This window comes from Phaethon lepturus, unplaced genomic scaffold (assembly GCF_000687285.1).
Source record: "Phaethon lepturus isolate BGI_N335 unplaced genomic scaffold, ASM68728v1 scaffold4878, whole genome shotgun sequence".
In the NCBI taxonomy this organism is placed as follows: Eukaryota; Metazoa; Chordata; class Aves; order Phaethontiformes; family Phaethontidae; genus Phaethon; species Phaethon lepturus.
The window spans coordinates 24,164-49,273 of record NW_010555432.1 but is presented as its reverse complement, the minus strand read 5'-3'; the positions used below and the strand labels follow the sequence as shown (position 1 = coordinate 49,273).

The 25,110-nt window shown below is 44.3% G+C and overlaps 1 protein-coding gene across 1 annotated transcript in view; it reads left to right on the top strand.

The window, feature by feature from the left end:
- Nucleotides 1-25,110, top strand: part of PITPNM2 (phosphatidylinositol transfer protein, membrane-associated 2) — a gene marked incomplete at its 3' end in the record, with an annotated part of 63,922 nt that overhangs the window by 14,751 nt on the left and 24,061 nt on the right. Inside the window, exons 2-10 of the mRNA XM_010292148.1 lie at nt 1,256-1,470; nt 3,132-3,253; nt 4,902-5,135; nt 12,417-12,740; nt 15,734-15,829; nt 19,250-19,354; nt 20,244-20,314; nt 23,583-23,827; nt 24,314-24,503. Of these exons, the coding sequence (XP_010290450.1) occupies nt 1,256-1,470; nt 3,132-3,253; nt 4,902-5,135; nt 12,417-12,740; nt 15,734-15,829; nt 19,250-19,354; nt 20,244-20,314; nt 23,583-23,827; nt 24,314-24,503 (1,602 nt within the window). The remainder of the gene's footprint in view (nt 1-1,255; nt 1,471-3,131; nt 3,254-4,901; nt 5,136-12,416; nt 12,741-15,733; nt 15,830-19,249; nt 19,355-20,243; nt 20,315-23,582; nt 23,828-24,313; nt 24,504-25,110) is intronic.

Sequence of the window (25,110 nt, the reverse complement as noted above, 5' to 3'; positions counted from 1 at the left end):
TATAAACTGTAAAAAAGCACTTTTCTTTTGCATGACTATTGCAGTTTGTGGAGTGGGGAAAAAAGTTCCTATTTAGATGGTCAGTTATTTAGAATTGTCCGTTACAGCTGTTTAAATTTAAATGGCTTGAGAGCTCTTCAAAAAGAGGGCTATTTACTTTTAAATAGCTGTATTGGCTTATAATCCTGTCCTCAAAAGACAAGAAGCTGATCTCTTGCATCTTACTAATAATTTTCTGTTAAACCATGTTATCCTTTGAATTGTTTGTATGCCAAAAATGAGAGGTTGTTATAGTGTTATATTTCACAGTTGATTCTTGTATAAAATTCCTTTTTTTTTCCCCTTAATTTCCAAAGCACTGTCCCCTCAAATACAAACAATAAACACAAAATACTAACAATATGAATCTGTTGTTTGGAAATGATGAAGCTTATACATCATCCAATCTGCTGAAATGCGTTACAAATGAATAAATATTTGGTTTGCCTCTAGCTCTTCTTAGAAGCACTGAAATTAGTATTTTTTTTATTGAAGGAATTTTTGCCAGGCTTCTCAATGAGGGACAGTACTACAAATAAGCCAAAATATGGAGGCTGCCCGGGGGTGCTGTGTGCATTCTGGCAAACTTGGGTTGTTTCTTCTAAATATCTTAATTAGCAGAGCGTAGTCTCCAAGCTGTTCTTGGAGAGCTGCTGCCCTGCCAGACCACAAGCAACAAGCCCCCAAATCCTGTGGGTTTAGATCATAAAATAGCCTTTAGTACTGCGATGTTGCGCCGAGCGTGTGTGTGATTCTTCACGCTGATACACCACTGCAAGAATCTGTCAAGTGGGACAAAGTCCCGTTCGCCGTGGTATCCACTGGTGTGCCAGCTTTCGGTGCTGGTGGGTGGCTCACAGCTGGAGCCAAGGTTTAGTGTGCTCTCAGGAAGAGCCCCACGGAACCTACTGTAGGCGCCGGAATTAATGTGTCACTAGGTCTCCATTCAAACTGTCTCCTAGTGTCCAAATCCAGATTTTTACAGGATCCCTAATAAATCAGTACTCTGTTCCTGTGTTGGCCAGGTGGGTCTCTAAATCCTTCCTTTATAATCTCTGGGTTTGGTAATCTTACTGCCAGGGTGCTGCTACAGTTCCGCTGTCTGTGTGAAGCGCTGCTCAAAAGGAGTCCTAGAAACCATCCCCAATGTTCATGTGAGACCTTGGTATGTACAACGCGCTGGGAGGATTAACTATGTGATGTATTTCCCTTTCAGAAAAAGAGCAGAGAGGAGACATGTGGGGAAGGCAGTGGAGTAGAGATCCTGGAGAACAGGCCGTACATGGATGGACCGGGAGGCAACGGGCAGTATACCCACAAAGTGTACCACATTGGTATGCACATACCCAGCTGGTTTCGGTCAATACTGCCCAAGGCAGCTCTGCGAGTCGAAGAGGAGTCATGGAATGCATACCCATATACAAGGACAAGGTAAAACTTACGAAGATGTCCAGAGGTGTTTCCCTACTTTAGAGAGAGGATTTGATGTCACTGTGTGTGGCAGTGGCATCTCTTCCATCTCCAGTAATATCCTTTAGAGAAACCGGGGTCAAGTCCTAAAATTCTCACACAGTGCTTAATCTCAGGAGTGTGAGTGTTGTCTGAGCTGACTGCATGCATACATACTTGAGAATTTGTGGCTGGTTGCTCTAAAATGTGAGCTGCTATGTCCATCAGAACATGGGAAATCTTGAATGGTTTTTATTTAGTCTTGTATCCTGCACTGCATGTTCTACTTACTGTTGCAGATATTTGCTGGCTCAGTGAAGTTATAAAAGTACACAGTGATGGGACAGTTGTCATGTTGAACACTCTCAAGTAAGACAGGATTCATTTGTTCTAGGGGGCAAAGAAAAATCTTTACAAATAAATAAGTAAATAAATAAATCTGGTGCTGCTGTTCTGGGAAATGTCTTACTGGCATTTAGCTAGAAAATATACAAACCTGCAGCCTATGTTTTTCACCCTGAGAAGGGAAGAGCACCAGAGGCTCTGTGGAGCCCTCTGGGACCTCCTCGTTTTGGCTAATTTTGTCTGGAAGGACTTCAGATACCCTGCAATAAATAGCCTGTATGCCAGTTACTCTGGTTTACAGCATTTGCCCTTTTCCAGGTTTACAAGTCTGATGCTGCTGTCATCTTTCATAATAAAAAGGCCTTAATGCATATTTTTGATTTTTATCAAAAATCTGGAGAAGTTTCATAGTTCTGTTTTAGCTAGTCTCTACAAGTAACATTAGTCTAGGGAGAGGTGGGGAGTCAGTGTCTGCGTACAGGCAGTTGCTCGTGACTAAATATAATGGAGCTGTCTGACTTGCAAGTGATTGAAGTCCACTTCCAGTCTGTTTTTATCTATTCTCTTGAAATGCCCATGAGCCAATCAGTTGGCCAGGAAACCTGGCACTGCAGAGAACCAGTCCATATTTTATTCTGCCATAAATTCCAGGCAAGGGCTCTGCTTGTTTCCTGGTAGAGATGCATTTCCAGGGTGTCCTTGTGTTCATATCTGTGTCATACCTGCAAGGATAACATAACTTGTTAGTATAGCAGACCCAAAAGCTACCTCCTTGCTGAAAACTCTCCTTTAAAAGCAGTCTGTCCGGATAATCTTCTCCTGGAGGAGACTTTGTCAAACTAAGTTGCAGGTTTTTGTCTGCGTCTCTACAAAGCGAGACGACCTGGTGGTCCCCTTGAGCTTTCTCCTGCTCATGCTTGCTTGTTGCCACCCTGGGAAGTTGTTTCTTGGTCAGTGTGGGTGCTCAGTCTCCAGTAACTGCATGGAGCACGTTGGTATAGTCTCACCTGTAATCCATGTAACACCTCATGGGGAGCACACCGCTTTGTGGACTTGGGGTTTTACTAAACCAGAGCTATTCCAGTGAAGCCACATGTCCAAGGTGAGCTCCTGTCTTAGGAAGTTATTAAAGAAAATCTCTTTAATCTGTACAGTTGGTATTTTAAGCATATGTGAAGTAAAACATGAGTGAAGACTGACTTGGATTTGTGGCTGACTTTATACATCTTAAGCAAGCATTTTCTCTGCTTGCCAAGCCGAGCAGGATTTTCTCTAAGATGCATTGTTCTCATTTTCAGGTATACGTGTCCTTTTGTAGAGAAGTTCTCTATTGATATTGAGACATACTACAAAACTGATCCAGGAGAGCATGTCAACGTGTTCAACCTTTCTCCTGCAGAAAAAAGACAAACCATTCTAGGTAAATAGCCTTTTTCTTTTACTTTTTCCTTTATTTTGCCTTTTTTTTTTTTCTTGGAATGTCCCATCTGCCTGTCTGTCCCTGTCAAACACACCCCTGCACCCCTGTTGGTGTCAGGCTGTGGAGTAGGGTTACATCAAGTAGAGTGAGGACGCCTGAGTTCTCTTCTAGGCTTGATGTAAATCCCATGGAAATCATTTGAATCCCTGTCTGTAAATTGAAGCTGACGCTTTCCTATCTTATTTGTGCAGCTCCCAAGGGGAGTAAGACATCTGATGATTTGGGGGGTAATAAGTAGAAATAACTGTAGAAGAGGAAAACATTACTGTACAATTGTGTAGCTCCTTTGCACATATATGAAAATCATTCCTATCTGCACTTTGGAAACATTAAGATTTTTTTGTTGTTGTTTCCTCTCCTTTTAGTCTTGCCCTCATGCAGGTTAAGCAGCTTCGCAGCTGTCTTTGGAAGATTGGCTTAATGAGCCTTATAGATGTAAGGATTTAACCAGAAAAGGCAAAAGGGAATATCTTATAAACAGGCAGAGAATGGCAAGTGGTGCAGTGATTCCTCTGTCTTGCTGTCCATCGTGGTCCGTGCCCATGGCATTTGCCAGTGACCCATCTGTGTGGCGGGGAGTGCTGGCAATTACGGCCACGCAAGACTGAAGTGTCCCTGGCTCTGAAGCTGCTAAGAGTGGCGAGATGATTTTTGCTCGGGCTTTTTGCTGCAGCCAGAGCTCTGGGGAAGGACATCTAGTGGCTGCTCTGGCTCCTGGAACGCTGTTGACATGCGGGACACGGCAGTAACCTCATGCAATTTTACTTGAGTGTTATGTGATTTAAATTTCTTTTGGTTTGAACTTCAGCTGGACTGTCCTCATTCCTAAGCCCATCTGATCGGCCTTTCAGTACTGAACAAATAGGCTTGAGCCGTGCTGCCTCACTGAGAAATGTCAGAAGAGCTGTCATTTCTTGGGAAGCACGATCCTGCCCTTCAACCCAAACTTTGATTCTTCTGCTGAGGTTTGGGGTGGGGATTGCAGATCTTTAAAATACGTTCATTCACTCTGCTCCCACTGCAGTTTTCACTTCTCCATTGTTGAAGTGTTAATTAGGACTTCAGTTAAACTTTCTGCCTTCCATAGTACATCTGGTCTAACAATAGCATGTGAGGAGTTACCAGTAACCTCATTGATGGACTCCACAGATAAGATGTTCAGTGAGTGGTGTTAAGAAAGGGCAGGTGTATTTAAGAGTCTCAGATGAGACAGAGGTGTAGCACTGTGAGTGATATTAGAAAAACTGAAAGATGAAATGCGCAAAAGGTTGTTTTAGGAGCTGGAAAGGCAGAGTGAGAGGATCTGCCAGGGTGCTGTGGATCTGCAGTCACTGTGGGCAAAAACGTTTATTTGGAGCAAAGCCTCTGTTTGCTGGAACTGTGCATATGAGTTCCTCTGGCAGAGCTGATCACTGCCCAGCAGCAACGTATAAACAGTTTAAATATCGGTTGTTTAAGTGTAAGTAAAAAGAAACTAAATTGCTGTAATGCTTCTGGTACTTACTAAAACAGAAATAACTTCTGAAAAATGGTATTTTCTTCTTTTGTTCAGGAAGAGGAAATGTCTGTTTCTATTCTCTTTCTATAGATCCTATTGATATTGTTAAAGATCCTATCCCTCCACATGAATACAAAGCTGAGGAGGATCCAAAGCTGTATAAATCGGTGAAGACTAAAAGAGGCCCCCTCTCAGAAGACTGGATTCAAGAGTACAAGAACAACCCTGGGAAATACCCCATCATGTGTGCATACAAACTTTGTAAAGTCGAGTTCAGATACTGGGGCATGCAGTCGAAAATCGAGCGGTTTATCCATGATGTTGGTGAGCATTTATAGTCTTGCAAAGTTCACTGTCAACTCCTTAATGTTGTTTCTGAATTGAAACACAAAGGTGAAGTATGTGCAAAGTATCACATCCCAAGACGTCTGTGAAGAGATTCTCAGATCTAATTACTCTTTTGCAGAGCAGTTGGTTGGTTAAAAAAAAAAAAAGTTATTCTATCACTTGTAATCGTGGTATGCGTAGCCATTGAAAGGGTTTCAAGTCCTGTGTAGGCAAGATCTTGCATTCTTTTTTTCACATAAGGATTTGTCTGTTCAACTTTGCCAGATCATTTTCAAAATCTGCCAGTTTTCTTTCTTGTGAACAAAAATTCTCAAGGGCTGCTCAAAGAAATGAGCATGACTTGTGCGTCCTAAGTGGTTCCAGAAAACCACTCCCTGGAGTGACCCTAGTTTCTGCCTGCCTTGTGGCAGCACTGGTGGGGCTCTGGGTGGCCCTACATCTGTGTCCTCCAGGCTGCGGTGTTCAGGGCTCCCCACCTCACTGTGCTATAAGCCACCATGAGTCATTGACAGCTCAGTTGTGAGTAAACGTGCCGCTTGATTGATGCATCATTCTTAGATCAATGCTTTAAAGGAGGTATTATTTGTGTCCGAGAAGTAACTAAATGAAGGTGGTGCAGGTGTTAGCACCGTTGGTAGTAATTTGTTCTTTGCAGAAAATCTGTAACACAACTGATATAGTTTCTGAGCCTTGCCACAAGAGACGGGATCTATGGCCAGGTAGAAAACTTGAAGAACGTTTTAAAGAAGCGTTCCCATCTCAAAAAAAGCACAGAGCTATGGCTGTCCTCTGGCAAAGAGAAGGCCAAAGAAAGGCTGTGTGAAGGATGCTACGTGCTTTCTGTACACAGTAAATCCTCCTACATGACCTCTACAGTTCTCCTTTCTATATGCAAAGCTTCTAAGGGCTTGATGCTAGTATATATAAGTAATTTTATAGCTCTTTTCAGTCATACCATAGCTCCTGAGAGCTAATGTGGAAAACACTGATAGAGCAGTGGAGAGTAGTGTGCACCGCACTCTGAATAGTCGCGGGTTGCTTTTTTAAAGCTCCTTTGGTTTTACTTTACTCCGGATGGAAGTTTTTACCTGTTATAGACTGTATTACAAGTGGCTCACTGCAATGAACTCCCTTGGCGTTTCGGTGACATGGGTTAATTTAGTGTATACTGCAAAACATGGGGGCAGAATAACAACTCTATTGTATCTGTTAAATGAAAAAGAAGCATGTGACTCTTCCAGTTGTTCAGAGGTGTTTGGCATAGATTAAACTGTAGTCCCTAGAAACGTTTCTTTTGTATTTCATGAAAGATTGCCTGCCATTTTCCTCTTGATTGAGGCTTTGAGGAGAGCTGAGCCAGCTCATTGTCTGCCTTTCAAAAGCCTTTCCACTCTGTTATAATGATGGCAAATACTGTTTTTCAAAGTGGTTAAGATGCATAAAATCAGAAAAGTCTTTTAAGGCAAGACAAAGTTGAGTGAGTGAAAAGTGAAAGCAAAAGCTTTGGATATCTGCAGAAGTGTGTAGCCTTCCCTTGCAATGGGATAGCCATGGGGAAGCCATTAGTGAGTGGGAAAAGTGCCAGAGCACATCTACCAAAGGCAGCTGGGTATAAGGATGCTTATGTTGGCTATGACATAATTGACCAGGCTTATGCACTGATCCCAGTTTTGGGGTTTCAGCTGATGACCCAAAGCAGATGGAGACCTTTGTGTGTTGTGCAACTAGAGGGTGGACCACACTGCTCAGGTGCCAGAGAGGTTCCTGTGGTTCAGCCCCTCCTTCGCATTTTTCTTCTGGTTCTTCTCTTCCTAGCTCCTGAAATTTTTTTCTTGGGGAATTAGTGCTCTCTGTGCAGACTTGTCAAGCCAAGAAAGAAAACGAAGGCAGAACCCAAGAGCGGGATCTAAACTCTGCCCAAGGAGGGGAGCAGTCCTTAGTGGTGCAAACTAAAATTAGAGAATGGCTTGAAAGAAGAAAATGTCTGAGTTAAGTGATGGATGGATTGTGATATGTAGAAAGGCTACTGAGTGCCAAGGGAGTAACTCTGGGGGATGGTGTTGAAATGTTCTCAGTCTTACTGAGTGCAACAGCCATTTTTTCGGATGACTAATTGGACAGTTACTCAGTGCTTTGACAGCCTGAGACACAGAGTAAAATTGTGGGCTATTAGTCTACTTGGCTGTAATATTTGTATGCTTTTTTACTCCTTTCCCATAGAATTTAAGTTTAATTGGACTGGCACTGCATAATGTTATGCTCCCACTTGCTTCCTAATGGTGTACGTGGGCTATGATTCTTTGGCTGTTAAACAAGGGTGTTGACTGTGTATGGGTATTGATTATATGCTACGGCAAAGCGTGTTCCCATCCCAGTAACTTGTCTAAGCCAGTGTGTCTTAGGCTGAATATGCCCAAATTGTTGCCCAGTGATGAAGTGGGAGCAGTTTTAGAAAGCTCTTGCTTCACTTAAGTCCTCAAATGGAAGATTCATCCAGAAGGGCACTGTCCATTGGGGCCTGCAGGTAGAGTCTTTTCGAGGGTAGGCAGGTTGCAGATAGCGTGAGGTGGATGTGACCACAGGCTTTTCTTTGAGTGGCGTGAGCAAGGGAAGAAGGGAAGGTAGGGAAGCAAGCGGACCTAACCGCAGGTTACCTTTGATCAAATACATTGAGACAACCAGAACTGTACTGACAAGGTTATGGGATCTGTTGTAACTATCAAGGAAATAAGGGATGCCTGATTCTCCTTGTGCAACATTATCTCCATTATCTCACAACTGTGAGAGTGCATTATAAAATGCTTCAGGATGTTGCCACTCGGTACATAGTCAATGAGTATCCAAACAGCTGCTTTAGATGGATAGTTGAGGATGTTTGAGTAGGGTTTGGTGGTGGGGTTTTTGTTTTGGGGTGTGTTTTGGGGTTGGTTTTTTTTTGCATTGAGGTTTTTGTTTCAGTTACTATTTTTACTTCAATTTGAAAAACAAACCCAGAACTATAAACAAAAGCTTTTTAATTCAGCTAAAGAGTCCTCTCTGTCCTGGCTTGTCTCCTGGTCTTTCACACTTCCTTTTGTGAGATTAAGTTTAACGCCACAATCTGCAGGCAAACCATTTACAAGAGTCAACACCTCATGGATTCAGCCAGTCTCTGCAGCAGAGTCACTGAGGTGGTGAGTTGAAAGGCAAGTGATTTAAATGTTTGCACCCTGCTAGACTCTTCACAAGTGATCTTTCTGCACAATGCAGTGGGAAATGTTACAATTAAATCAACACAGCAATGATGAGTACTTCTGAACTCAGTCAGCATGTGTAAGTTTGTGAATGTGTGGTTTCCTTGGGTTTTTTTAAACGAAAGCATTGTGCTCTCTAGAGAACCAATGAAGTCTTGTTAACTACTGATACTATTGAAGTTGGCTGGTACCTGCATCCTTATAAAAATCCTGTTCCTGTTATTTCTGCTTGACTTCAGTTGGATGACGTGCCTGCCCAGACTGTGGGGTTATTCTCCAGTTGTGGGCAAGAAGGCTTGGATGAGCATGGTGCACACTGGGTGGAAGTGGAAAACATACTCTAAAATCCTCCCTGATTCTCCTGTGCTGCTCAGTTCTCTCTTCATGCCAGAAAGATCTCTGTGGGAGACTGTCTCCTGCCCTGCAGCTCTGCCATGCTGCTGTGTGGGTTTGCTCTGTGGGTGAGAAGGGAGCACACACCCCACAGCAGGCGGTGGCAGGGGCTGGAGGAGCGTTGCATTGCCTGGAGCCTCAACTCCACTGGGCTTGTTCCATTCTGTCCCACCTGGAATAAGGTGACGGGGGGGATGCTGTACCCAACCTGTGCCCCTTGGCCGGCTCCTGCTCCCCGGGGGCAGCATGCCACAGGCTTGCGAGGCAAATTGCCAAATGGGCTGCAGCCGGCCGTGAGGCATGGCTCGAAAGGACGGTGTGTGGGATTGAGTGCGGGACAGGGATTTCTCGGGCTGAGCAGGAGGCGTTTGCACCTCCCCTCCCGCCAGAGAGAAAAATGAAAGAGAGCTGGACCACAGATGCCTTCAGCACTGTTCTGATGCGCATTTCTGATCTGTTAAAAAGAGAATTTTTCCCAATTACACTCTGTTTCCTGGGTCTCATCTGTCCCCTCCTTTTCACTTTTCAGATAAAAACCTTGTTTTTCTCTAACGTTTTGATAAAAAGTGCTTTAAGAATTCATTTTTTCCATCACACAGGGAGGGAAGCGGTGTCCAGACAGGTGAGGTCAGTCATTTGTAGCTGGATCTTGAATCCATATAGCTGCATGGGGGCATTCGGTGTGTCCTCTGGGTCTCTGCTGCCTACTGGAAGGCTTCAGTGCTGCAGGCTGAAGATTAATTCAGTGATATACTCACTGCTGTGCACTGAGGGACCGCTCAAGTTTTCCATCCCTAGCAGTGAAGATTTTTTTTCTGCAAGCCATGACTTCTATTTTTCAATTTCTTTTGTACCTGGACAGCCTCATTCTCGTCCAGGTTTTCTCCCTGTGTTTAAGAAACAGAAATGGAGCATCGCTGACACATCCCAGGTGAAGGCAGAGGCTAGAAATATAATCTCAGTCTTTTTGACTTCATAACTCATCTGGAGTGATAGAGGCACAACAGCTGTGAAGTCCTGTAATGCCATCCTATTTTCAAAAGAACAAGGCTTTAAGGAAGGGTGATTTGGGAGTGATCAAAGTGATGCGAGCAGTGCAGATGGGGAGGTCTGTGGGTTGGGAAGAAGTGATACAGGTGATTTTTGTGATCTAAGAGATGAAGTGAGAGAAGGCAGAGGGGAACTTCAGGAGCCTTTTTCACCTCCCAAGTGGTTTTCATGTTCCCTATGATGTTAGTCTATTAAAACAAAGATATGCAGTCAGAGGCATCTGTGCCTTTAGACAGAGAATTTCTGAGGATTTAGTGCATTGATACATCAAGGCTGGAATCCAGGAGCATGAGTGGAGGCTGCTGAGCCCTGGAGTGGAGGAAGCCTTGGGATGAGAAGCAAGAGGGCTGTTCACTTCTGTGTCTGATCACAGTCTGTTTTCAAGGTGTTTCAAGCAAGGTAGAAGTGGACGTTGTGGATGTGAAAGTCCAAAGGGTGGTTGTGGTGTTGGGGACTGCATTACAGCAAGGGAAATGTTTTCTTGGCTTTCAGTGTGGATGTGATAGGAGTTTAATCTTCATCTTTAAGCTCTGCTGATTGTCAATCATAACGGGAGGTGAAGAGGCTAAAACATTCCCCTGTAGTTCTGCAAAAAGTAATCTGGTGGGGGAAATAACTCTGAATCTCAACTAAGGTTGAACAGAATTAAGTTGCTGAGGCCCCTTGTTCTGCCCCCAGAAGGTCACAGTCTGCTGGCTTAAACTTGCCTCTTCTACATGGTGTTCCCTTCTGAAAGTCAGGCAGAGAAATGCACAAAATATTGATAGATTTAATTTTACCATGCAAATGAAGTTCAGGTTGAGCTGGTCCATCGCATTAGCTGCGGATCTCAATGGCGGTTTCCTCCTGATGGGTTGACTTGTGATGGCTGGTGGCATTACGAACTAACCAAAGAGCAGAGCAGACAAAGTGCTCAGACCTGGAAGGAAATAAACATATAAAAATAAGCTTTTTGTATATTTAAAAAAACAAAAAAGTGATTGCTGAAAACAGAAGGGACATTTAGGCTGAACATCAAAGAGACTGTGACAGTAGGGATATCTAAGATCTTTTTGTACAAGACTGAAGCACGTGTTGCTGGGAGCACCTTAGAAACCCTGCATGCAGTGGGACCCAATCTAGTTTTGGCCGTTCTCCTGGAATTGGAAAGTGGCTTACGAGGGCTGTCTTTCCTCTTGGTGTTTAGAGAGCTAGATCTGCAGCTCCCAAATTCTAAATGATATTAATGTGGCCTGTTGATTGCTCTCTATCTTGTAACAGCGGTGGTGGTGGTGGTGTGGCCTGTGGTCTTCGGCCAGGGTCTTCATTAGAGTGAGAGGTTGGCTACCCTGCCTGCCAGCTTTTCTGCACAGTATGTTTCTGCTCTAAGCTTAGCAGCAGAGGATTGTGGATCCATAATCCCACCACCACCAAATCCCATTGGTGCTGTTAGCATGTCCTTCAACCCATTTCTGCCTCAGTTTCTGAATAATTAAAGGAGGGACAATATTAATTGATTTTTTTTTTTTTTTAATTTTCTTATTTTTTTCAGAAGGGCTTCTGAGGATTGGTTTGTCAGTCTTTATAGAAGCTTTTGAAAGAACCATTACTGCTGTGTGCTCCCATCAGTAATAAATAGTGGTTTGGAGCTTTGACCTGTCGTGAGCTTTTAAGCAATAATATTGGTTGAAAATCCAAGGTGGCTATACTGTTTTAAAAGTCTTGGTGGTATGATGATATTAGTAAACAAGTTCAAGTCTTGGAGGAAAGTTTCTGTTGCTTGGTCAGGAGCATTGTGTGTTGATATTGAGACAGTTCTTCATTTCAGATATGTGATACCTTGAAATATTTTAAATTGGCTTTACCCACTTCATTTTTCTCATGCAGCAGAAGACAGATGGTATCTGCAAAATAAAGCATCTTTATTCTCTCCCTTACTTTGCTTCCCATCCCATTATCTCAGAAGCTGATATTTGTGATCCTGTTTTGCTGATATACAGAAGCCAGGTGCAGAAATCAGGTTTCCAAGGAAAGGAGAGGTTTTAGTCTTAGCACTGCTGATGTAAGATGTTCTTCTGTCTTGTAACAATTGTGGTGGGCTACGTGGTGTTCATGAAGGAACTACTTGAAACTCTTCTGGGTAAAAAAAAAAAATCCGTGGTTTTTGTTACTGATGTTGGCTTTTTTGTTTGAGAACACACTTCATTTTGAAGGATGGATCCAAAAGTTCCAACTTCCCAGAACTTCCTGTGAGTTGCAATTGTGGTCTGTGCTTGGCTGCTTCTTGGTGGTGCAGGCAGTTACAGAGCAAAGTCCTGGATCCAGAATTAGGAAGCCCTTCTCAAGTTAAAAGCAGTTGCAGAAGACTGACTGATATTTCAGTGCATGATTGGTTACTAAGAATTGAGGAGACAAAGTAAATGAAGTAACCAGTTTGCCATCCTGACACTCGCTGTATGATGGTTCTTTACTGCGGCTTATAGCACTGTGTTGTTGATGCCACTGTAATATCCTTGCCACAGTGTCTTGAGGTTTTGGAGAGGGGAATGCATTGATTCCTGCAGTTTGTAGCACTGGTGACTAGGGCATTTTGGCTTTGCAGGCTTGCGGAAGGTCATGGTCCGTGCCCATCGGCAGGCTTGGTGCTGGCAGGATGAATGGTATGGGCTCACCATTGAGGATATCCGGCAGCTGGAGAAGGAGGCACAGTTGATGCTGGCTCAGAAGATGGCCCAGTTCTGCAGTGAAAATGATGCTGAGCAGCATGGTGTCAAAGACACTCCTGGTGAGAAGGATGTTGAAGCCAACGTAGTTTCACCTGTTGACACAGAGGATGCCGCTGGTAACAGTGAAACAGCCTCTGGAAGATCGCTCACCAAGCAGTGGTCCACCTCTTCCAAGTCCTCACGATCTTCAAAGAGAGGAGGTGAGATGCTGCTGATGACTTGCTGTTCTGAACTGCATGGAGGTTGGGCTTTTGGGAGGTAGGACCATGTCTCCTTGTGGCTGGCACCTTTGGGACAATGCGTATTTCACCTGTGAGTCCTTTTAACTTGGAGGCCTTCTCTGCTGGTGTTGGAGGCTCAGTCTTCTCAGGTGACCTGTTACGGGTTTGTAGTCATCCCATAACTGTGACTCAGTGGCACATGGCAGATTTCTTGCCAATCTCAAAAGCAGAGAAATTATGAAAAAAAATCCAGCAGAAGAGCAGGAAGCAGCTGGCTAGCAGCACTGGGTCTCAGATGAAGGCAAACATAGTGACCGCAGAGATAGTTAGCCCTTGTTACCCAAGAGCCGCTGGTGGCTTTTATGAGGTCTGGTCCTTCAGTGGTGTTCCCCTTCTGGATGTCTGTTTGTCTGCTGTGTCACAGAACCGGCCCGGCTGTGGGTCACTGTTTTCCAGGAGGCAGCTACAGCAGGCACCCCGTGTTCCTTGGCCGGGGTTATATGCTGCTACACACAGTTTGTTTCAAAAGCGGGTCTTCGGCTCCACGCGTGCTGCAGTGTAGCTCACACAGCAAAGCATCCCCACCCACTGCTGGGGAAATTAAGGCAGATACCCCAAAAAACAGTGGGTGGGGGCTGCTGCCTTCCCCTGGCGATGATGTGCAGTAGCTGTTCAGAAACCAAACCTCACAGCCTGGGTTTGGGTGGGATCACATTTATATTCCCTTTTAAATACCATTCAGCAAGCTTTCAGGATTTTGCTGTTAAAGCCCGCTATGGATACCCTGTAAGGACTCAGCTTTGAGTCCTGAGTTTTGTCATACACCTCTCTCTAGACTGTCACCTTTTTTGGTTGTGTACTCTTCCCTTCCTTGGGCCTTCTGTACAAAGGGGTGAATCCTCAGTAAGTTGCAGAAAGAAGGCTTGAACCCTCAGCCGTTCCCTCTCCTTTTAGTCACGTGCCGCTGATAGCAGGGTGATAGCTCTCACAGCAAGAGCGCAAAAAAGTCTTGATTTTTCTGAAAACCCCAAGGGGCAGCATGTCTTCCAGTGATGGGGAAAGGGGACATCTGGGTGGGTGAAGCTTCTCTGTCTCTTGTATGCACTAAATATTGTGAGTTGAGTCTCCATTTTTATTTAGCAGTCCATCACTGATTTCATCACGGGGTGAATGAGAGATGAGCAGTAGTTTTACCTTGCGATGACTCACTGGAATGAGCCCCAGGGAAGAACCGACCAGATGCTTCATAAATCATAGTATAAAGACGAAAATGCTGGCTACCTTGCTTGCACCAGGATTTTCTACTGATGTGCCCTTCTCCCGTTATGCTCTTTGTTATGAGCCCCCTCTTCCAGTGCTGACATGTTCATTGGAATCTGTAGTTTTCAGACCTCTTAGGATTTCACTCAAAGGTTTTCACTGGTAGGAAAGCATTAATTTCTTTTAAACTGCAGAATGTCTCAGCTTTTACAAGAAAAAGTAATGAAAGAAATGGATTGTGATGTGCTGGGAAGTACGTCATGCAGATATTTTAATCCTTCTTCATGCTGGCAGCATATTAACATATGGAAGCAAGGAGGGCTGTCTCGACTTACCGCTACCTCCAGCTGAAAAAAGCAACGCCCTTTCTCCAAAAGATCTCAGTTCTTTCTATACCATCCGAGCGAGACCTCTGGTGCTAGCAGGACCCTTGTCGCCATCCCATATGTCATTATATGCTCTATTTTTAGCAACTATTATGCGAGTGCCTTGACGTCACTTCAGCGTGCATTAGCTCTGCTCTGCCAACCTCCTCGCTTGCTGCTCCCAAAGGGGTGGGCGGTGGGGGAGTTGGGGGGCTGCTGAGCCAATGCTGAGCTGCAATTAGATGACTCTGCACAGGGTCTCCATCCTCTTTCCATGTGACGACCAGGTAGCAAAATTAGAAAAATTTGATTTAGATATTGAACACCGTTACAACAATAGCACGAAACGGCTCGTGCAGCCGTCGCGGTAACCAGAGCCTTTTCAGCGTCTTTATAGATGCTAAATAAGAATTTGTCAGTCTCCTCAGGTTTTTGCAGCGTTAGGTTAGGTGGCTGCTGCAGGCGCTTTGTGTGCGCTGTGTGACACGCAAGAGCCATCTGAAAGAGGGGAGAAACCCTCTCTCTTGTCCTTCTCTGGACAGCGGTCCCTTACAGAACAGCACGGCTGTTCTGTAACAAGTTCAGCCAAGAAGAGTTTCAGGCTGGATCGGTGCTAAATTATATCTGGGGAAGGAAAAAAACCCAAGCAGGGAAAAGCCCTAATATGTTTCTGTTTAGTGCAGGGAACTCTGGAGGGGAAAATGAAAGGGAGCAGGCAGGTTTGAGAAGAGGAAGGCAAACGGGAACCAAAAGGACCGCTGGGTTTTCTCCTCGCTCCGTCAGGACAGCCGCTCTCACAGCTCCCTATGAAGTAGTTGAATAGCATGTTGTTTAAATCATTCAAGTTTAAAGTTTAAATAGATCTGTAATCCAATTTGTGTGGAAGCAATTTCCTTCCAGAAAACAGATTATTTCTATCCAGGCTGCTCTGCCTTAGCTACCCACCCGAAAGTTAGCGAAGCAGAGGTACAGTTTGTGTGCTGATTAGAGGCACGAAGAAAGCTTCCAATCAGCCTGCTTCCTTCCTAATTGCAAACTTGAAAACCCAGCTGATTTTGCACGTCCTGCTAACAATTATAAATAGCTGCCATTCAAAATAGCATGAGTGATACAAACAGCTTGCTTTAATGTAGCATCTTGCTGGCAGGTTCTAACAACAGTAAACAAACAGGATCTGTAAAGCGGTACACTGACATCACACCAGCATCATCGGGGTTTTGTGTTTTTAATATTGCAGCAGTGAATTTTCATAGAGAACACGCGACTCTTCCTCCAGCAAAGATCATGTTGGGAACTCTCCGTCTTGTCGATGTAGCCTGTCGCATAAGGCTTTTTTGTTTTTTCCAGCAAGTCCCTCACGCCATAGTATCTCCGAGTGGAGGATGCAGAGCATTGCCAGAGATTCAGATGACAGCTCAGATGATGAATTCTTTGATGCACATGGTATGTGGAGCCTAAATCACCATGGTTTGTTTCCTGAAATGGTGGGGTAAGAGAACGGAAGGCATGAGGGTGGGGGGTGAGCGGGGAAGGAAGCGAGACTTTTTTGCTTTGTTTGAAGTCTGTTCCTTTCTAACCAAGATACGTGCAGCTTCTTCAAGCATCCCCAGCATCACCCAGCAAACTCTCGTATTTAACACAGCAACATTTCAGATTCAGTGTGATCTGTTTGAAGGGATCTTGAACCGTCTTAATCTTTGGAGCTGTATTGTATTAGATGCAAATGGGTAAAATTCAGCAATGCTAACTGGACTGTGGGTGTGTCCTAATGGTTTTGAATCAGTTATGACTGATTATTTTTCTAACTTATATTTTAATCAGTAGGAGATATGATTAATTGTCCTGTCTGGGCCTGAAGAGACCCAAGTTTGCCTTTATTAACTCCTTATTCTCCCGTTCCAAGAAATACAATAGTGAATGCAACAAGGTACTTCAGGTGCCAAAATTAATCAGTGTTGATTCCAGAATTCTTGAGTAATTTTGACTATCTGTACTGGGAGAAAGCTGTGTTGTTTTTTTTCTCTGTGTATGTGTGTGTGAAGAAGCTTTGTTCCACTGCACTCATTTTATATATTGTACTTAATGTGTATTTAAGCCTGAAAGACTCCATCTCTACTGAACAACAGATGGAGTCTTCTCTCTGCTTGTAATGCTAATCTAAGTTAGATGCGCAACGTGTGCTGATGAAGTTGGTGACCTTTCTGTGAAACGCAGTTGTTAGAAGACGATGCCCCAGTTTTGTAAAGCAGAATTTCCCTGACATTCAGCTAGGTTTCACTGATGTTCAGCTAAAATCCAGTCTCAAAAATTGATAGTGTCGTGTTTCAGACGAGTTCTCGCACCAAGTGTTTAGGCGTCCATCTCAAATTCTGGGGTAGAAAGCGGTGTGCTGTTGTAGAGTAGTGACTTGCACAGTGACAGTTTAAATGGCCAGGATGCGTGCAAGTCAGGGGATGAATGTGTCTCTTGTCTGGAAGGAGAAGGGCCAGCTTAGTTTAAGTGTCTCTATTTATTAACTTATGTAGCATCTACAAAAACTATGTAAGGGATTTACTGCAGCAATATACATACAAGAAAAGAGGAGTGAGTCATCGAAACGGCATCATTGCTATCCACTCTCTTTTATGCCTTTTTAATTAGTCAGTAATAAAATTGAGATAGGGATGGCTCTGCCTGGGATCCAGGCCCCCAGGGAATCCCTGACGTGCTCCTAACAGGCCTGGGAAGGAGGATTAACAAAAATGAGCCTTTTGCCATGGTTGGTATCAGCATCTCTGTTGCAACACTTTGAGGAGCTTGCTAACAGAAAAAGCAGCTCCTGTTCTGCTAGCACACAGCGTGTCTCCGTTTACGTACCGGTTGTCCTTTGCGATCTGCGCAGTTGGGTTTGAAAAGTCTGCCTAGTCTGATGGGATTTTGGCTTACAGGTTGAAGCCTTGATGTGTGTGCTATTCAACACTGCCCTCTCTTTGGGAGGGACCTCTTGTTGCCCCTCGGCCCGCAGATGACGTGTCCCAGCTCCGGGTCTGTGAGCGGGGATGAAGCACCGCTTGCGGCTCATCCTGCCGGGGACGCTTGCAGGGTTGGTACCATGGGAACTGGCACAGATCAGGATGTGAGTCAACACCGAGCAGAATTCCTCAGAAGTGCTTCCCATATATACACACACATTTCCTTGCAGTGCAGTGGGAGTAACCTGAGCCAGAGAAGATTTCTTGTTGCCGGCTTCCCACTCATCCTCATTCACTGGCATGGTAAAGATAGTGACAAATACAGCAATATCTAATATCTATCCTGTAATAAATGCTAATAACAGGAGTAATATCCCATTCAATGATCACTTGAGCAGCAATAAGGGCTGTAATTAAACCTCTCAAGGAAATAAGTTTAATATTTAGATGAAATTGCTGGAGGAGCTTTGAGTGCAATCTTCCTCTTAATTCTCTGCCAGCATGTGTGTTGCATGCTTGTGCTTTCCACTTGCTCCGAACAGGTAGCTCCACACTCCCTTGTGCAGGGAGATGGGGATTTACTCAAATTTTTTCCATAGCTGAAAAAGAAAACGGTATGCTGATGCAAACTTTCCAGGTTGCTCTCTTTTTACGGTCAAAGCGTAAATAGAAACTCATAAAAATAATTGGTCTTTGCTTGGCTCTGCACTTAGTCCCTCTCACATACATATATATATATATTTTTTTTTAAGACTATTGCTCAAATTTGCTGAAAAGATGTTCAAGCTTGGGCTGAAAAAGCTCAGCCTCCCGTGGGGGAAGTCCACACATGCTGGGTAACACAACCTAGGCCGGCAGGCACAGGCGTGGGTGGGTGGTGTCTAGTGGGAACGCTGGGATGAATTCTCCCAGTGCTCTGGCTGCTAATGGCCTGTTTCGTGATGCCTCCGCAGGGCTTACCTGCTTGTTTCCCTGTGGAAGTCCCAGCAGAGGCCCGTGGACGGGCTGGACTCCTGCCTGTGTCAGGTTTTCGCTGCGGTGAATTAGGGCGTAGGATGGGGGCACAAAGCGCAAGCCTGCCTTCCAGTGTCACCTGCCTGGCAGCCCCCCTTTCTCACCTAACCTGGCATCGCTCCTCCGATGTCTGCTACAGCACAAGGCTATTAATCTTATGTTCTGGATATTACCGTGGAGTGTTTTACAGGGTCTCTCCTTTATATATCTCTTCCTTTTAATTACACTTATAGGAACATAATATTTTGGGGACCCTTATTCTTTATCAACGGTAGTTGAAATGAGCCAGGGGATTCAGAAGCTCCTGAGATAGGAGGGAAACGGCAGACGTGCGCGCTCAGTGGGATCAAACGAGTCTCATCTCCTAAGGAAATCAGGCTAAAGATAGTCTAGGGAGTTCACGTTTCCTTCATCACTCGTGCTTTTTTTGGGATTCAGTCCTATTAAAAATAGTGATCCTTGTCACTGCTTCCCCCAAAGACATCTTGCAGCTTTCAGACAGGTCTGGGAGGATCCCAGTGGCAAACATGGCTTCGTCCTCTCCTGTACTGGAGCATTCTGGCTGCTTTAGCATCATCAGAAAGTATGACAAGAAAAACGTCAAGCTTGGTACCTGAAATGGTAGCATTAAAAATCCACATTAGTTTTTCCATGCTTTAGGATTTTTGTTTGTTAAAAACATGCAACTGAAACATTTTCTTTCCTTTTCAAAAGGTGCTTTGGTTTTTATATAACAAAAGCTGGTAAAGTATCATGTTTTATTATGACATAAGCCATCCAAATGTTTATAAGATTACATAGAGTTGTGGGGCCTTTTATTTAAAATTCCGTTCTCTGCTCTTGTCTGTATATATATTTCTGTGTGTGTGACTCTCAAAAAATCTGTTTTTTTTTAAAGAGGACTTGTCCGACAATGAGGAAATGTTCCCGAAAGAAATAACCAAATGGAGTTCCAATGATCTGATGGATAAAATTGAAACCCCCGAATGCGATGATGTCCAGGGTAATTTTTTTTAAGTAACAACTGCATGTGATATTTAACAGTATTTCCAGGCAATTGTTACAGCCACATTCTGAAAAAGGTAAAACTTGTTATCTTCATCTCACAAAAGGAGACACTGAGACAGAGCATAAAAATGACTGCCCAGTACTGCCAAAAAGAATTGCCCAGTGGGAGTGGGGATAGCTCTTGATGCTCTTTTATTGTCCACGTTGGTTAGGCTCCTTTGTGTGACAGCCAGGATTCTCTCGTATAATGATGAAATATTCCAGTTCTGTCTTGAATGACTTGAGTTTCTCCTGACTCTTCCTTCGTCTTGCTCCATCCTTTGTTCTTGTCTGTATCTGCCTTGGTTTTATTTTCTGTTCATCGTTACGTTCAATGTTGAAAGGAAGCTAGCTCTTGAGCTGGATTGATTCATGTAGCAGCATGGTGGAAGATGACGCTTAGGCTTTCTGGTACGAAGTTGGTCTGTGTAGGCACAGATGTATGAACGCATCAGATCTCTGCTCCCCCAAGCAGTTCAAGCAATTCCTTGTATTTTCCCAGAAACCAGTCGTTCCTGACAATTGTGCAGGGATTTCCCGTTGTGGCCATCCTTAATAAAGCAATGATACTGGATCGCTGTAACGAGAGAAGAGGTCACAGTGCTCTGTCCTCACTGTCCTCAGTGCTTATGCAGGTTATGAGAAACTGCTGGAAAATGTGACCCAGCATTGCCCAGGCTTCTCAGGTGGAAGGAGGTGGGAGGGAGAGGGCAATTTGATGAAATAATTAAAGAGATGTGAAGCAGAACAGGCTGAGAGGCATTGGCACAAGTGGTGTCTGTGGGAGGGTGTCTTTGCTAGACAGCATCTTGCAGCACTGACGTTTTAAACCTCTGTGCTTCCAGGTGACTTGTATCATGAGCCATCAGCAGAGTACCATGTTGGCTCCAGCGTGGAGAGGCTCAGCATCATTGAAGTAAGTGCTTCAGTTTCTTGTAATGAGATCTTTCGTTGCTGGAACATGTCTGTGTGGGGTAAATGGGGTAAAACGGCTCCCTTTGCTGCAAGCGGCACGTTGTCTTTGTGTATCATTCGGCATGCTGAGTACTTCAGGGCTAGGTTAAGGGATTATTTCACCCATCCTTTGAACATCATATAGAAAATGCTGTATAGTTTTCAGGCAGTATCAGGTGTCCAGCTGGAAAAAAACCCTAATCCTGCAGGGATAACTGCTGCCCGAGGCACTGCTGGGTAGAGCTATCCTGCTAATGCCGAATGAGCATGGACGTGGGAGCAGGAGAGCCGTCTTCCTGCAGCACCAGGGTGCAGGCTGGAGTGGTCCAAGTGACACAGCTCGGCTGTAGCCCACTTTTTAGAGCTGCTCAGGGTCTTGTTTGGAAACCAGTTATAGCATAGCCTGTATCAGTGCTCTGGACAAAAAAATAATACCCAGCCAAGCTTTCTAGACTTGAATACACAGGCTTTTGCAATTCAGTGTCCTAGTTGAGACAGTGCATCTTGGAGTGGCTGGACGACTCCTACCTGACTAGGTACAGCATCTGCCTGTCTGTGCTGCAGAGACATAGCTGCTTGCAGAGTGCCTGTGGAACTCCCCAAGTTATGTTGTGGTCTATTAAAGACCATGAGCGTGGTTTTGGTATTACTCCCTGTGCCAGGCTGTAAGTTCATGGTGGTTTGGCTTTTTCGTAATAGACTGAGAACTCAAGGGCCGTGGGGAGAGTGGGTGGCTGGGGGCAGGAACGGCTCTCGTCACCCCAAGATAAGCAAGTCACAGCCCTAAGATTTCTCTTAGAGCTCAAGATGGTGTGGAGAACTTGTTGCTTTCTTCAGAGGGCTGTACAAACACCACTCCCTCGTGTTTCTGTCTTCATTTTAGAAAAAGAACAGACTTCAAAGTGAGATGAAAAAGGCAGTTATTTGTAGTAGTTCACAAACAGTCTAATTAAAATAGAATGAAATTACTAGCCGCTGTTGCAAGGATTTTCAGGTTAAGAGCCTCCATCACCAAAAGGTAGTTCAAGAATCAGGTGTCTTAAGAGATTCTAGATCTTACAAGAAAGTTCTAAATAGCCACCTCCACCTCTAAACAAATCGGCAGTTGCTTGCATGTTCCCCACTTCCTTCAAGAGGAGAGGTTAATGAACTGAAAGGGAAAAGTTCCTCCAAAAGACTGCTGATAAGCTTCCAGATGACCTAACTCATGTTGTTCTCCAAATGAGCACTTAAAACATTTGTCTGAAAGCAAAAGCAGTGCTGAGAGCGCTCCTCCCATGCCTCCAGCCAGGCAAAAGTTCACCTTGCAGGCACTGTAAACTGGAATCAGAGAAGGTTTAAAGAGCAGGCATTAATACAGTGTAATGGTACTAAATAATTAAAGGCCATTCTTATGCAGGAGAGCTGGAAAATCTTTATTACAGACTTGGATGTGAATTTTAATACTTCTGGTGGGCTGTGTATTAAGACATGCTTTAACATTATCTGGTAAAAATGTAAGCTAGTTGTTAGGTTGCTAATGTGTGCCTGGGCATGCCTTCCTCCCACCAGCAGGTTTGTCAGGGATTCAGTCACTGCTCAAAGAACAACAGGTGACTAAAGATGCTAAAATGAGAGGAATTTGCTGAATGGAAATAATGCTGCCCTCCACCCCTTCCACACCCCCTCCCAATGGCTGTTTCTCTGCCTCAACAGGGAGTTGCCTAGGATGTTCTCAGATGTTGTCTCTGCTAGCACGAGGGGTCAAGGCACAGGAGGAACGATTGGCACCTGCTATCTCAAAGGTGTTGGGGTTGGGGATTTGAGTCTGTATGGGAGCCGTAACACTGAAAGCCCTGGTAGCGAATAGATATTAAAAATAGTTACTGCTCTGTTGTGTTATAGTATGCGACCAGTACAAATGGATGCTCTTGTACCTGCTCCTGCGGCATCAGGAGTGGGCTTACAGCTGTTTCGGCAGGGCAGTTAATGACAACCCGCTCTGGAGTTTCAGATACAGTTCCCTCCTTCCCCCAAACTACAGCCTGTCTGTTTAGGCAAGGAATTGATTCCACATAATAAGCAAACGACCTGGACAGCCAAAATAAAAACCTTTACTGTGTTCATGCAGCAGTCTCCCAGCCAGATGTTGGCCAGTCCTTGGGTCTTGAAGTTTTTTCAGTTCCTTTTTTGCAACAGTATAAGCAAATTTGAAATCCTATTTATAACTTCTGTCGTAGGCAAACAGATGCAATGACTGATCTCTTCCTACAACTTTTTTTCCCCTAGTAACTTGCCACTTGCTGACCTGTTCGATTTTGTTTTCTTAATTTTCCTGAATGTGTTTTACTGTAAACTGATGCAACTGAGCTCAGCACCCCAACAGAAAGCAATACCCATCTTTTATTTCTTTATTTTTCCACCCTAATGCATACAAGTAATGTCTTTACTACTGCCATGTTTTATCTGGCTACAATGTTATGCAACTTTTTTTTTAACTTTCAGCATTCCTTCTGCTTCGGACGGTCATTTACGCTGCAGCAGTGCGCGTGCGTTTGTGCACGCACACGTGTAGGATATGAGACTTGGAAGGAGGGGTCAGGTTCTCAGCTGTTGTATCCAGGTGTATCTAAAGACCATTTCTTTAAATTAAGCACATTCCCTCTTGAAGAAAATTTAGTTTCTTACCCACAAACCTGCAGATGTTATTCTAAAACCTCATACCCCCTGTGTTCAGAAACCTGATTTTCAGTCTACACTTAATGCAGGATCAGTTTAGACTCTTTTGTGCTTGCAGCTGTACTGTCCTTTGACTTAAGTGCCTCTCTTCCCTTCTTAGCTTTCTTTACTCATCTCCACTGAGCTTGAGAGCAGGCATTTCATTTGCGAAGTACATCACGCAGAACTCTTTCGATTTCTATTCAGAAAGTCTCCATGTTTCTTGTCCTGTGGTCCTGCTCACACTGCAATTATCTCTGTTGATGGCCCAGACTGAACTTAGCCCTTTAGATGGGGCTTGCCAGGGTCTTGTGTCGTGGCTAATACTGTCTCTGCTGGAAATACCTGGCTTCACAGATTGTTTTTTACCTCATCCATGACTGGACTTGATGTGGATAGTGCATTTATTGTATGCACCGTGAGTGAGTCTGGGGAAGAAAAGGTGATAAAATTTGCATAAAATGCACTTGGACCAAAAAAACCCTCTTTGCAAAATAAGCCTTTCTCCTGTGCTCTCTTTCGTTCCCACCTAGGATGAATCAGTGCAGCCATTAATGCAGCCAAGTGAAATCCATGTCCTCCTCTTGGTACTCCATGGAGGAAACATCCTGGACTCAGGAAGTGGTGATCAGAGCTCTAAGCAAGGGGATGTCAACACCATCACAACAGTGTTTGACACGGTGATGAGGGTACATTACCCAGCTGCTCTTGGACACATTGCCATCAGGCTAGTCCCTTGCCCAGCCATCTGCTCCGAAGCATTTTCTCTGGTGTCCAGGTAAGTTGATGCTACTTTTTCATGGAGAGAAACGTGTAAAATTTCACTCTTGTTTTTTGTTTCTTTTCTTGCATCCCTGAAATGTTTTGCATGTAGTATTGAAAGCTCTGACCACGCTTTGAGAATGCACTTACTAATATACTAGCGAGGCATTCAATCTCGATTTCATACTTAGCTGCAGTGAATACAGTAATCATGCAGCAAGAGTTCTGTGATTGATTTATTCTAATTAATCCAATAAATACTAAGGCTTTAATTCCTTGTCTGAGGGTTGTTCTATCAACGTAAGTATGTTGTCCTTGAAGATTTACGTTTGACGGGAGGCAAAGATTTATTAAGCTCTCACCCATTCACAGTGGAATAAATGGCCTTTCTATCTTGAGGCTTTTTTTTAATGAACCACAATACTGACTATACTATCTGCAGATGGTTTTCCCTACTCTGCATGTTAGGCTGAATATTTCCAATGTCTCTTGCCCTATCCAGCCTCAGCCCATATAGTTATGACGAAGGCTGCCTGTCCAACAGCCAGGATCACATTCCCCTCGCTGCACTCCCTCTGCTAGCAACATCCTCCCCACAATACCAAGAAGCTGTAGCCACGGTCATAGTCAGAGCCAACCAAGCCTACAGCGAGTTCATCAGATCCCAGGAGGGCATGTCATTCAACGGCCAGGTGAGCCAGCGGCTGTTTATAGCCACAATGAAAGGAAGAGCAAGTGAAGCAATTTCCTTCTGAAGCTCTCTTTTCCATTAATCTCTCAGGAGGGACGGAAACATGACAGAGTTGAGCTGCAATAAGAAAGTGTTGTGCTTTAATTTCTTTCTTTCTGAGACAGATTATTGCTTATGTTCTGTCTTGAACCTTTGGGATTCAAAGCAAAGTCTGAGCTTACGTTCAGAAATTAAGCTACAAAGCTGTGAAGTTAATCAATTTTCAGCATGACACCTTTCCAAACCAGGAATGCTACCTTTGTTACTAAACATGATCTCTTCTTCTATTGCAAATGAAGGCTATTTAAGCATTCCCATCTTTAAAGGACCTTCAGCAGCTTGTGCTGGTGTTGTGGTAGAGGTGTGTTTCTTTTTTGAGATGGTGCAGCTGCTGTGCCCCATAAAAGACCATGACTGAGCCTCACACCTCTGTGAGCAAAGGGACTCTGTAGCCACATGAGGTTTGAGCTGTTGGACTAGCTGTCACATTGCACTGCTGTAGTGTGATTTATCCACCCTGAGCTTCTTCCCAGCCAGCACTGTGCCTGGGGACCCAGAGAACCCTCTCC